Consider the following 13,023-nt stretch of genomic DNA (forward strand, 5'->3'; position numbering starts at 1 on the left):
TAGGTTTGCTCTAAGGGTTAAGAATGAAACCGAGCAAGCCTACCATAAGATATACCTAGTGTATGCAAGACAAAAGATTAAACATGCAGATGCAAACCTAGGCATGAAAAGGAACTAGATGCTAATTGAAATTGTAAGAAATTAAATCTAGTTACCTAATATGGAAAGGGGAATTTGGGTCCATAGTATTCACTAACCCACTTGGCAATTTTCTTATCCATAATGATGCACCCCATGAAATGCACCCATACTTTGCCAACTCTCTAAATTTCTTGAAGCCCATCGGACTTCTCAATTCCCTTTTGGGATCTAAACCTTCTTAGTGCTCTACATGTTGGAAATGATCTCCTTTGGCCCCCAAATACGTTTGACCCCATTGTTGGCTTGCTTGTTCACCTTGATGGCCACCACCTTGTCATTTTTCTTCTTCTTCAAGAGATAAGGTGTGAAGGCCTTTTTGTCCACCTTGTTGGTGTAGGTGTTGGAGAGCTTGCTTGTTTCCTTTTTGTTTTTCTCTTTCTTCTTAGCTCCTCCCCCATTCTTCACCTTGTACTCATAGGGCTTGTGGCCTTCCTTGTGGCACACATAGCAAACCATAGTTTGTCCTTCATCAAGCTTCTTCACTCCCTTAACAGTGTTATCTTGATGATGTTAGGCTTGCTCCATTTTGCCTTTTACTTGAGTTAAGTCCTTGGTAAGGCGAGCCACTTCTTGCTTCAGTTGTTTATTCTCCATTGCGACCTCTTGTGTGCATGTATCTACAACAACTTTCTCAACACAAACTTGGTTGCACAAGGGTGAGTCTAAACATAAATCATTGCAAGAAGTAGAGGCATCCTTTTTAGGCATATCAAAAATTGAAATTTTCTTTTTAGATGCCCCGGTGAGGGTTGTACCGACGGCTTCAAGATTAGCTGCTTTATTGGTTAGCTCATCACAATATTTGCACATGGTTTCTATTTTAGCAAGCAAACTTTTATAAGCATCTTGTGAGCTAGCTAACTTTTTTTATTTTTTCATTTTTCTTTACAAGTTGCTCATCATTGATTGTGCAATTATTTGTGTTTGCACTAGTCTCAAGTTACTCAATTTTAGTAGATAGCTCCATATTAAGATTGGCAAAAGTTTCATATTGTTCAAGCAAAGTAGCATAAGCTTGTTGTGAGCTATCTAGTTTTTCTTTTAATTTTTCAAGCTTATTTTGTTGACTAGTGCAAACTTTAGCAAAGTTAAGATTTTGTTGCATAATTTCATCATAAGAAGGTAGCTCATCATCACTATTACTGTCACTATTACTAGGGATAGGCTTTTTATTACCTCATGCCATAAAGCATACACATGAGGTGCTTGATGATGAGTGCTTGTGCCCGCGCCTCTTGTGGTGGTCTTCTTCTTCACTTAAAGAATCGTCCTATGACCTTATTGATGTGAGGGCTTTGTCCTTGCACGCCTTCTTATTTGTCTTGGGTGTGGTTTTGTTTGGACAAACTTCCACAAAGTACCCCAACTTGTCGCATCCATAGCATCATTTCTTTCTTTGCTCACTTCTTTGATTGGAACCATCATGGAGCTCTTGGAGTTTTAACCAAATTTCATGTGCCGTATTTAAAGTGAACACTTGGTTAAACACATCCATGCTAAAAGATTCAAACAAGCAATTTTTAGCTCTAGTAATAAAATGAATTTCTTTTTCTTCACTCTTTGTGGGTTTATCGGGATTCTTAATGGGTTTCATCCCATCATGAGTGACTCTCCAAACACCAAGATCTACCACCTCAAGGTGACAAGCAATTCTAGCTTTATAGTAGGGGAAGTTAGTGTCGTCAAAGTGCGGAGGCCTAGAAGTATTCATCCCAACCACTCTAAATAGCGTCGGCTCAACGGCGGTGAAGCCAAAGTTCCAAATTGAGCCAACCGGCTTTGATACCAATTGAAAGGGACCGTGACGCTTAAGAGGGGGGTGAATTAGGCAACTTAAAACTCTAACTCTAAACAATAGCCTCTTTTTCTACCCTTAGCAAAACTTATGCAAAAGATAAACTATCTAAATGTACAACTGTGGTTTTGCTAGTATGTTGCTATCTCTACCGCAAAAGGAGTTATGCAACCTAGGTTTCAAACCTATCAACTACCCTATCACTAAGCTAGGAAAGTAAAGCACACACCAAGATTGCAATGTAAATGTGGAAGCTAAAGAGTAAGGTAGAGATATGAAAACTCCCGTCGACGACTCCGGTATTTTTACCGAGGTATCGAGAAGCGCGCAAGCTTCCCCCTAGTCCTCGTTGGAGCCCCTCGCAAGGGCCAAGCTCCTAGTCGGGTAACTCCGTGGATAGCCTCAGGCCATCACCATGCGCAAGTGGGTCTCCAACATGCCTTCCGGCAAGCCTCTCCTAGATGCTCCCCGCCGTCTTCACTATCAAGCTTCTGGCCAAAACACTACGGGCCTTGTTCCCTTTGGTACACGGTGGCGGCCATACCACAAATGCGGTTGGTGTGACCTCACAAGACTACAAGCCCCTCAAATGTATAATAATGGTGCGTGCAAGCACCGAGTGATAAGAGATATACAAACCTCACTAAACACTTAGCCTAAACCTAGAGCAAGCGCATAAGCGGTGGTCTAATCAACCTAAGCACTTCGCAAAGCACCTACGCTAATCACCTAATGAATCACTAAGCACTATGCAAGTGGAGATCACTAAAATGGTGTATCAACACCCTTGGTATGTTTCCTTAGCTCTCCATATCTCAAATGGCCTATTGGGGGGTCTATTTATAAGCCACACCGAGAAAGTAGTTGTTGGGGGTGAAACCTAGCTTTATGCTACTGACCGGACGTTGTTGTTGTCATGACCGAACACATTCGGTCATCCTGACCGTTAGAGCACGCACGTTGATCAGACTCTGGGCCGAGTCCGGTCTCACTCGATCGGACAAGTCCGGTCGCACTGACACCGCTCTAGAACCTCTCTGGACTCAATCGGACGTTGTACTTTGTGTGTCCGGTCATCCAGTACTGCTGCATCCGGTCACGCTAAAAACATTGCCGTGATGAAGAACAGTGTCATTAGTGCATCTGGTCACTGCTTCGCTCAGCGTCTGGTCACAACTGCTGATACCTGCTGTTGCCAAGCAACTAATCGGACATGTCCAGTCCCTATAAGGGCCGTGTTTGGTCACCTCTACTGAGCTCGTTTCTTCGTGATCTTGCGTCCGGCTTAGTTTCTATCTTCGTGCTTGGACTATGCTTGATATCTTAGGTCTTCTCTTGTGCTTCTAGGGTCTTGCTTAAGGTGTTGATTATCGGATCATCATGTCCCTTCGTCCAAGCCACATCTTGCACCCTATTGAACTACAAAACAATTACTTGCAAATTCATTAGTCTAATTTGGTTGTGTTGGTCATCAAACACCAAAATCCAAAGTAAATGGGCCTAGGGTCCATTTTCCTTATAGAAGAGACAATATTTCCATGATTCAGAGTTTCAGAAATGGTGATTAGTGATGGAGGCACTCACTTTACTGACAAGAACTTTCACAAGTACTTGTTAAGACATGGGATCCGTCACAACATCGCTACTTCATATCACCCTCAAACAAGTGGCCAAGCAGAAACATCGAATAAACAAATCAAGAATATTCTGTAGAATACTTTTCAGGATTAGATAGACATTAGAAATCGTCATGCGAAAAATCTTAGAGGTGGGACCTCGTGGGGCCGGCCGGCCCACATGTCAGCCGCCTCACCTCCGCTCGATTGGATCGCGAACCTTCCAAAGAATTCCCATGAGAATATCCAATTTTCTCGAGCCATTCAGTTTTTCCTCATTACGAGACCTTTATTAGATAGATCTTCACCCCTGCTGCAAGTCTTTCCCCCTATATAAATAAGCCCCTACCTACCTCCATAGCCATTCCATCAAAGCCTTCCATCTCTAATAGCACCCAAGCTCTCCTCCTCTCAAGTTCCAATGGTCGGTAGAGAGATCGTTCCCTATGTTGAAGAACCCATACCGCTAAGCATCATCCCACCATGAGAAGTAGCTCCTATCTCCTCCAACCAATCCTACTTCGCCCAAGGCATTTGCCTCCCGTGATCGCTCCGCCATTGCCGCATCTACTTCTTCAAGACAAGCCACGCCAGCCGGAGGCACCAAAGATCAAGGTCCCGAAGGAGATCAACCTCCTTCCTCCAAAGGCGAACAAGGCACTGATTGGGGTGAAGACCAACAAGTTTGGAGATGTCATGTGTGCGAAGTACAAGTTGGTCATGCCTCGCTTGACCATTGATGGTGTTCGTGCTACCCCTAAACAAGTCAAGGTCGTGCCACTGAAGGACAAGAAGAAGAGGGCGCCACCCTCTATCCCAGAGAATGACGAGAAGCGCCAACGACCAACCGTTGCTATGCTGCATGACAAGATCAAAACCCTTACCGACTATACCCACGCTCTGCAAATTAGGATAGATAAGGAGCACGTTTATCGAAAGAACCTAGAATATGAGCTCACTATCTTAAGTCGCTATGTTGTCAACAAAGAGAAGTATGAGAGTTAAAGTTAGGTTGTGGACCGATAGGGTGTGTTTAGGTCAATGTTTAGGTCATTTGCCTACCTCAGAAGTTAGAGTAATTGAAGTTTGTATTAGCCAGTTGAAATTTTGTGTTTAGGTTGGATTGTTTAATAAAGTGCCCTATCAATAAATTTGTTATTACTATCTACTCTCTATTTCTTTTGTATATGTGTTTTGTCTCCACATGTTGTGCATAAAGGAAAATAGAAAACAAGTGTGGGGAAAGCACACCGCAACAACGCAACATATCCGATCACAAAAATCATGAAATTCAGAAAGCAATGGACCAAATACCATGCTTACTAAAGTTGGACCGAAATAGGCCCGAGAGTGGCCCGCCCGGCCTCCTACATGGGCCGGCCAGCCCACCACAATGTCGTCTCGCCTCGCACTTCATCCACAGTCAGGTTTACGGCCCATACGATCTATTTTCACATGTTTCGCTTTTCGTTTCGAACTGAATTGAAAATCCTATGAAAAACAACTTTAAAACATAAGGAAAGATTATTTCAGTCATGACTAAAGGATAGATTCACATAATACTTTTCCTAGAAGTCTTGCTACTGCTGGGAACTTACTATTAGGGACCCCATGTTACTTAAGTTGTTGTGGAATGAGATATAGTCGAATAATGAGAACTTAATTCTTTATGTCTCGTTATTGGAGAATTTTATTTCAAAAAATTAAAAAAGAATAGCTACACCTACCCTTTGTGGTAAAGCAATATCCTACCAAAGGCATACATGATATGATAGACTAGGAAAACCTTCTACATATACTACTTGCTATTGTATTGAGTTTGGTCAAACCTTGTGACCCTTATTGAGAAATTTATCATGCTCCCAAGATCAAGATCACTTACACTCCACATATATCTGCTGCTCCTACACTGGGGGTACGCAACAACATGTTTTTCATCCACCAAAAAATGCTCTACTCCTATATTGGAAATAGACACAAAAATATGTTTATTGGGATAAATGTTCCAAGTTCTTGTAAATACCTCTCTTAAAAAGTTTCAATTGCAGAAGAAGAGGCATGGGCTATGCAAGAGTTATTCATAAAAGAAAAAGAAAATATTGAAAAAATGGGCAAGTGTCCAAGAAATTTAAAACAATGGGTACTCAGATGCCCGCCTAAGAAAAAAAGAGATGAATAAGATAGCCCATGTTTCCTTGCAAAAAATGTTTTCAAGGTTTCAACAAGAGAGATATATTTTAAGGAGCATAGTAGAATTAGGTTAGCCACCATATATACATATCCACACACATGCACATCTTGATATAAGAGTATGACATTTTTCTCCTTAGATCCTTGTTTTGACTTTACAATATATGCAATGCAAGTATGTTCTCATATTTATCCCTACCTGAGCTCCACATAAACTTTTAGAAGTAGGTAAAAAGAAAGCAAGAACATCAATGTCTTGGTAAGGATCCAAAAATACTACATATACTGAGTGAATTGAGAGTACTACAAAAGGAGAAGGTAAGTTATGCTATGTTTTCAAAAATCTTAAAATGTTTCTCCAATTGACTTGACTGAAGGAAGATAGTGATCTATTTCAAGTTGTTCCATTCTTCAACCGTCTAAAGTTTCATGGTAGACACTTTGAATCCCGCAGTGCATGTATGACTGGGAATGGGTTTATGTTGATGTCTTGTCCTAAGGTTATGTCTTAAGTAATCCATCCTTTCATCGAGGACGAGTAAAAGCCTAAGTGTGGGGGGAGTTTGTTGATGGTAGTTAACATTCATCACAAACCATCAATATACTTTCTATAAATGACTAAAATGGACCATCAACATAAACTTAGGGGTTTTAACTGACAATTTCCATGAGTTTTGATGAATCGGTGTTTTCAGCAGGATTTAATCGGAAAACCGCCAAGGAGGATCTATTCGTCAAAGGAAATCACGGAATTTCCACAGCGATACCAACGTGGGAAGACTCTAGAAGACTCCAGGAGGTACTCCACCGAAGCAGGGCTTGATCCACTGACCGACCGGTCGGCCTATGGGCCCCACCTGGTGGTCTCTCTTCGCTATGTTGGTTCTCTATCGCCTTAGGGTTTGCATCTACGCCGTCCTTTTAAATCGGTTTGATTCGAGGGTCTAGGATGCTTGAAGGGCCCTATATATACCTGCCTGTACCCCCTCCTCTAGGGTATGAGCCATTTGATCCTAAGAGCCTGAAGGCCAGAAACCCTAATCCACATTTCCACCAGGATCAGAGCTAGCAATCAAGAGAAGATTAGTCCTCAATAGGATCTAGTCTTGTATTAGAAATATAGAGATAGAGTGAGAGGGAAGAGTTTGTAGGAAGTGCCAGCCTGTCGATGCTCTCACTACGGCTTGTACCCTGGCGGAATCAAGTTCTTCTTAAGCTTGCTTCTGAGATTCTCTAGTAATCGACTTATAATTCAAGTAAGCAACTTATTCATTTGTTCTTCAGGTTTGCAACTCTCTTTGAGTACTTTAATCCTTATAGCTCTTGGGTTACAATAGTATTCGTAGTGTAAGCATGGTGCTTAGACTCGGTTACTCGTGGATGTATCATATATTTCGGATCGATGGTAGCTCGCGAGGGTGACTCTTATAGCCTTGTTGAATCCTTTGTAGTCCACCTCCCGTTTGTAGGCCTAGCAGGACCCTGTTAGTACAGAAAACATATTATGTCTGTGTTTTCTTTAGTAATATCTCCAGAATTAAACAATAGAAGACAAAGTTTATCGAAATTAGAACTAGAAGACCTTAGTGATCTCCTTTATACTCCTGTTATCTAGCCTTGATTGTGAAGTTGGATTAAGTTAGATTTAGTTATTCTCGCACATGTTTCCTAGAGATCCATATAAAATTGGGTTACTCCTGGTGTAGTGCTATATCGGTATAATATCCGTGCGCTTACGGATTATTCTGTGTACGTTAATATATACCAACACCCGGCGGCCCGCGTCCGTGCCCTGCCAGCCCAAGCACGGCCCTCACTATATTTTTACTTATTTTCTTCAACCATTGGTAATATAAAACATTATATATTCTTTCTTCTCTTTCTACTACTATTAGGCAACATATTTTGGTCATTTTGATGGTGAATTGGTGATGATCCAGACTCTGAGACACGAGAGCAAGATAAATCTCTAAGCAGCTACAGTATCGTGCACCCGGCTTCACCATGGTGCTGCCCGATGCAATGTCCGCCAGGCGATTTCTTTTAAGTGTCGACGGACACGGGACCTTACCATTCTGGTGCATGATCGGCACCTCCGCAGTCAGCGCCCACGCCCGGCGGTCCGCAATCCTAGGATCCTCTCACGCCGCCCTCCCCATAACAACCGTCATCAGCACGGCAAAAATCAATCCTCGTTCGTGATCGCGCTGCCAGTCACGCAATCATGCCCTGACACACACGACGGGATCGCGTCCTCACCTCCTCATCCCTCGCCCTCGTCCTCGCGTGCAACCTTCGCCACTGCACCCACCGTCGCCCGATCGATGCCCTTGGTCCTCCGTCTGTCTCCTGCGCCATCGCCAGTCGTAAGCCATTGGCAGAATTGCCACACGCCGGCCTTGCCATTGCTGCAGTCTGCGCACCGCCCATCGTGCTCCCTCCTCACACTTGATGCAATCTCCCGCAGCACGTCTGAGCCCTGAGGACGTGCGTGCGTTGAAGAGACGAATCGTCGGCCGTCGCGCACCACTGTCATTCGCCGCCATTACGCAACACATGTCGCCCACAACACTGAAGGCCGGCTTAAGGTTAATCCAGGTGTTTGTGACTTGTGAGTGCCATACTATTCATGATCCGATCGACAGCAATACAAGGCTCTGCATAGCGATCAAACGTGAAAGACCTCAGCTGCTACCTTCGCCTATACTGTTTCATCATACTGCAGGAACGTGGTGAGAATTTTTTTGGCTTTTGTTTCCCCTCTCCACTGCATGCAACCTATTAGGTATAATGCCAGATCGGAGTAGCTGACTTGATGGACAGTATAGAACTTGGATATTCAGAGTTCACCTATTCTGAATTGCTGCTACCAATGGTGCCAGTTTTTTTTCCCATTTATCCATAAAGAACACACCGTTAGAGTTAGCATTTGATCTACTTCACAGCCATTCTCAAACTGAATACCTAAAAGACGGAGCATTTGTCAGCTTGTAGAAAACGCCCACTTCACAGTCATTCTAAAACTGAATACCTGAAATAGTTTCCATGCCACAAGTTGCATGAGCAGCAGGGTGAAATATTAAGTATCCATATCTTTTCTTCTTGATGAAACACCAGACGAGAACAAAGCATGTGCATGTTCATGAAGAAAACAGATCTGTACCTGAAATGTAAATACAATTTCTACAAACTATATGCTAGCCTTCACCTGTACATATTTTTCAGGATATAACCTCCATCCCCAGCACATAGAGCTATTGTCAGAAAGTGAATAGGACTGAATAGAAGATTGGCTCGTCAAATTTTACTGAATGATACAAATTTTTTAGTTGCAATTTGATTTATGGTACAGTCTCTGAATTCAGGTGCAGCCTCAGAATTTAGTTGCAATTTGATTTATGTGCAGTATTGAACTTAGTTGAGTTTATGTGCAGTCTTGAGCTTAGTTGCAATACTAACATTCGTTTTGGCTAAGCATATGTGCAGTCCGAGCATACAAGGCAGTAGCGGAGGGCCTCGCCTCAACGACGCACGTAGGTCTGCCCTGCCACAAGAAGTACTATTGTACATATAACCTCGTCGCCCTAATCAAATCGGACTCAACAATTCAGCATACAAGACATTTTCAACAAAAAGGTTCTGCACAATTTGCTTAGGAAAGATTCAACCATGTCAAATAGGTACAAGTACAAACCATGCCTTCAAGGACATTGGTAATGTCATATATGCGCCGCTTTTGAACCTGAATTGTAGGAAGAGTCTGTGAGTGTGTACCAACTACCAAATGGACAAAAAGAGATGACAGATGAAAATGAAAAGAATCTATAACCTCTAGTGTTTCTGCTGCATTATTTAAATCTAGAATAATGCCATCTGGAGCTTGCTTGAGCAAGTTAATGAATTTTTTTGTTAGAAGTCCTGAACAAGGATCATAAGGATGGATATAAGTAACAGCAAACATTACTAAGGAAAGAGCAATATAACCAGGTTCAGAAAATATAAAGACATAGACTGTTATGATCACCTAGTGAACTGTCATAGCGCCACGTGCCAACACGAGGTGGTGGATGGAGTGGTGAACCTGTGCATAGAAAGATTTCCATGTTAACACACTCACAGGCTCACAGGCTCTTCCTACAATTCAAGTTCAAAAGCGGCGCATATATGACATTACCAATGTCCTTGAAGGCGGTGGCCATCCGTCGTGACAACCCATACTCACAACATCTGAGAAAGTGTGGGCCAGGCCGAACACCTCGAGGACTATCGTGCCACATTAAACCTTGACTAGAGGCTAGACCAGAGAACATACAACGTGCCATAGGCTTCAGAGGTGGATGTTTTTTGGATTGAGGGAAGCAAATTCCTTGGTCAGTTCCAGAATAGTGTTGTCTAAAAGATAGAAGCAGACACAACATCCGCTGATAACACTGCTACTGACGATCGATGTATCTGAGATGGAATTTTCGGTGGGATACTATAAATATAATAATATAATGGCTCACGCTGCTCGATCCGTTTGCGTTTGCGTTTGGTTTGGGCGGGGATTCAAATTATGCGCTCGTCCGGCATCATCGCAACGGCATGCATGCGCAGGTAGCACCTGCACCGCTCATGCGCGCGCCTATCTACCCGTTTCTGCAGCCGATTTGTTATCGATCAAATCGGACGGACGGGCAGGTGGGCTTCCGAAAACAAAACATTTCCCCGCCGAGATTCAACGTGTCGAACAAATTAATCGTAAGCTTCTTTTGAAATCGAACAAATCATACTACGCTCCAACAGAAATCGAACGTCGCACTCGTTCTCCCGAGCGTGCCGCCGCGGTCTTCGTTTTGTCCTAGCCCAGCCACAGCAGGCGACCGCCCACAGGTCTCGTGCGGCCCGGCCCGCTAAAATTATTCGGGACAGCAGACGGCCCGCCAAAAGCCATTAGGACCCGGTCGTAAAACACGCGCGCCCACGGTTTCCCGCCGTACACATCCCATCCTGCCCAATCCAATTCCAAGCCTCTCTGCTCTCTGGTCAGAGTAGAGAGGTCAGCGACTTCGCAGTATCGGCGGGCGCCGGCATCACCAAATACACGGGCACGGCACGCCGGAACACCGAGACATGCTCACATCACATGCACGGCGGCGGCCATTTTTAAGCAATCGTTCGCCTCATCAACCCAATCGCTCCACGCCATCCTCTTCTTTCCTCTGATGTCGATGAGCAAGCTCGCCATCGCCGGCGGGTGGGCCGACCTACAGCGCGACCTGCTCGAATCTGTGCTCGCCCGCCTCCCCGTGCCGGACCGCGTCCGCTTCCCGGCCGTCTGCACCGCCTGGCAGTCGGCCCACACCGCCGCCGCCGCCACGGGGCTTCCGCAGGCCACGCCGTCCCCGTGGCTCATGCTCCCCTTCAACCCGACCGCGCGGACCGGCGGCGTCGACGACGGGAGCGCCAAGCTCTCGGTGGCGCGGTTCCTGAGCCTGGCGGAGGGCCGGACGTACGCGATCCGTCAGCCGGCGCCGGCCGCCCGCGACCGCCTCTGCGTCGGCTCGTCGCCCGACGGGTGGCTCGTCACCGCCGATGCCTGCTCGGAGCTGAGCCTCCTGAACCCGGTTACGGGCGCGCAGCTTTGCCTCCCGTCCGCCGGCACGCTCCCGTTCGTCGACGCCCGCCGCGGCGCCGGCGGTCGCGTCGAGAGCTACGGCCTGCGGTTCTGCTTCGCCGACGGAGACGGCGGCTGTGGCGAGGAGGATGCGCTGGTCCTGCCGGAGACGTTCGCGCCCGACAGGCTCCGGTATGATGTCTACGAGAAGGCCGTCGTCCTGTCGGCGCCGCGAAGGGTGCTCCCTTGCTCCTGGGGCGGATACGCCGTGCTGCTCATCTGCCAGCCCCTAGGCCGCCTCGCCGTTGCGCGGGCCGGGGACGCGGAGTGGACGCTGCTCGACGCCGACGCGCCCGGGCGGTGCTGGGTGGACGCCGTGCGCGCGTCGTCGTCCTCCGGGGCGGACGGGAGCCGGCGTGACCATCAGCTGGTGTACACGATGGACGCCGCGGGGCGCGTCGACGCGTGGGACATGGACGCCGCCACGGCGCCCAGGGCGGTCGCGCTCGCGCCGCCGTGCGTCTGCTCGTTCTCGGGCCGCGCGTGCGCCATGTCGGCGGCGTGCCGCATGTACCTCGTGGAGCTCTCGCCGGGGCGGCTGCTGCAGGTGCACCGCCTCCGCGAGGCAGCGCACGCGCGGTACGCGTGGGAGCCCCGGCCGGAGCACGTGGAGTACACCACCACAGGCGTCGAGCTCTTCGAGTGGACGGCCGCCACCGGCCGGTGGGCGCCGGCGGACGGCCGCGTCCTGTTCGGGCGCGCGCTGTTCCTGGGGAAGAGCGCGTCGTTGTGCGTCCCGGCGGACGACGCCGGGGTGAGGGGCAACTGCGTCTACTTCACCGACGACGGGCCGTGGTCGCACGACCGGTGCCACGAGGTGGCACCGGACGTGGGCTTGCTGGACCTCGCCGACGGGAGCTACCGGCCGCCGCGCGGCGCCGCCAGGGACCTGCTCTGGAAGTGGCCGCCCCCGGTTTGGGTGTTCCCGTCGCTCGCCGGCTGATTGATCCGCCTCCTGCCTCTGAATCTTGGAAGCTTCTATGACGAATTCGTGTGTAGAGACGCTCTTCATTTCTCAGAAAACAGCGGCTCAACTTCTCGTTGACCTGCTGCAACCGGTGTGCATGCATAGTTCTGTAGATTAATGAGGATTGCGTTGAATAATAAGAACACGTGTAAGTTGTAACAGAGGTCAATCTCTTTGTTGACCTCTTGCAGCGACACGCTGTTGGTTGTGGAAAGCCTGCAATAGATAAATTAGGTGTCGTTTTTAAAAAGAAAGATAAATATATGTATATAAAATTTAAAAATCTCATTATGTACTTTTGGCTTTATAGGCAAAAAAAACACTTAATTTTTTATTAGAGTAGTAGGGTTGGATTCCTATTCTCTCTTTTTTTTAACAAGCACTGAAACTTTCGTCGATTACCAAACACGAGTGACAAAGGACAGTCATATATCTTGCTGACCTCGTGCAATAAAACGTTGCTGCCTGATAAAAGTCGACCAAAATTCATTTTGTACTTACTTTCAAGTAAATACCATTATAATAAATTTGAAAAAGCTCATTCTGTACTTTTTTTATTTGAGAGCAAACTTTGTAAAAAGGGCCGAAGGCACAAGGCCCAGGAAGGAATATAGCAAAGGAAAGGATTGAGATTTTATTTATTTATTTATTTTGAAAA

At 46.5% G+C, this 13,023-nt stretch overlaps 1 protein-coding gene across 1 annotated transcript; it reads left to right on the forward strand.

Moving 5' to 3' along the window:
• The first annotated feature begins 10,777 nt into the window (after window positions 1–10,777).
• On the forward strand, window positions 10,778–12,586 carry LOC136531394 (uncharacterized). Its single transcript, XM_066524059.1, has one exon. It carries the CDS (start codon window positions 10,947–10,949, stop codon window positions 12,339–12,341), a length of 1,395 nt encoding a protein of 464 aa, XP_066380156.1. The 5' UTR covers window positions 10,778–10,946; the 3' UTR covers window positions 12,342–12,586.
• Window positions 12,587–13,023: the final 437 nt, after the last annotated feature.

The sequence above is a fragment of the Miscanthus floridulus genome, unplaced genomic scaffold (assembly GCF_019320115.1).
Source record: "Miscanthus floridulus cultivar M001 unplaced genomic scaffold, ASM1932011v1 fs_33_1_2, whole genome shotgun sequence".
NCBI lineage: Eukaryota > Viridiplantae > Streptophyta > Magnoliopsida > Poales > Poaceae > Miscanthus > Miscanthus floridulus.

Coding starts and splice junctions, on each gene's coding strand:
- LOC136531394 (XM_066524059.1), top strand. CDS start 10,947: ATGTCGATGAGCAAGCTCGCCATCGCCGGCGGGTGGGCCGACCTACAG.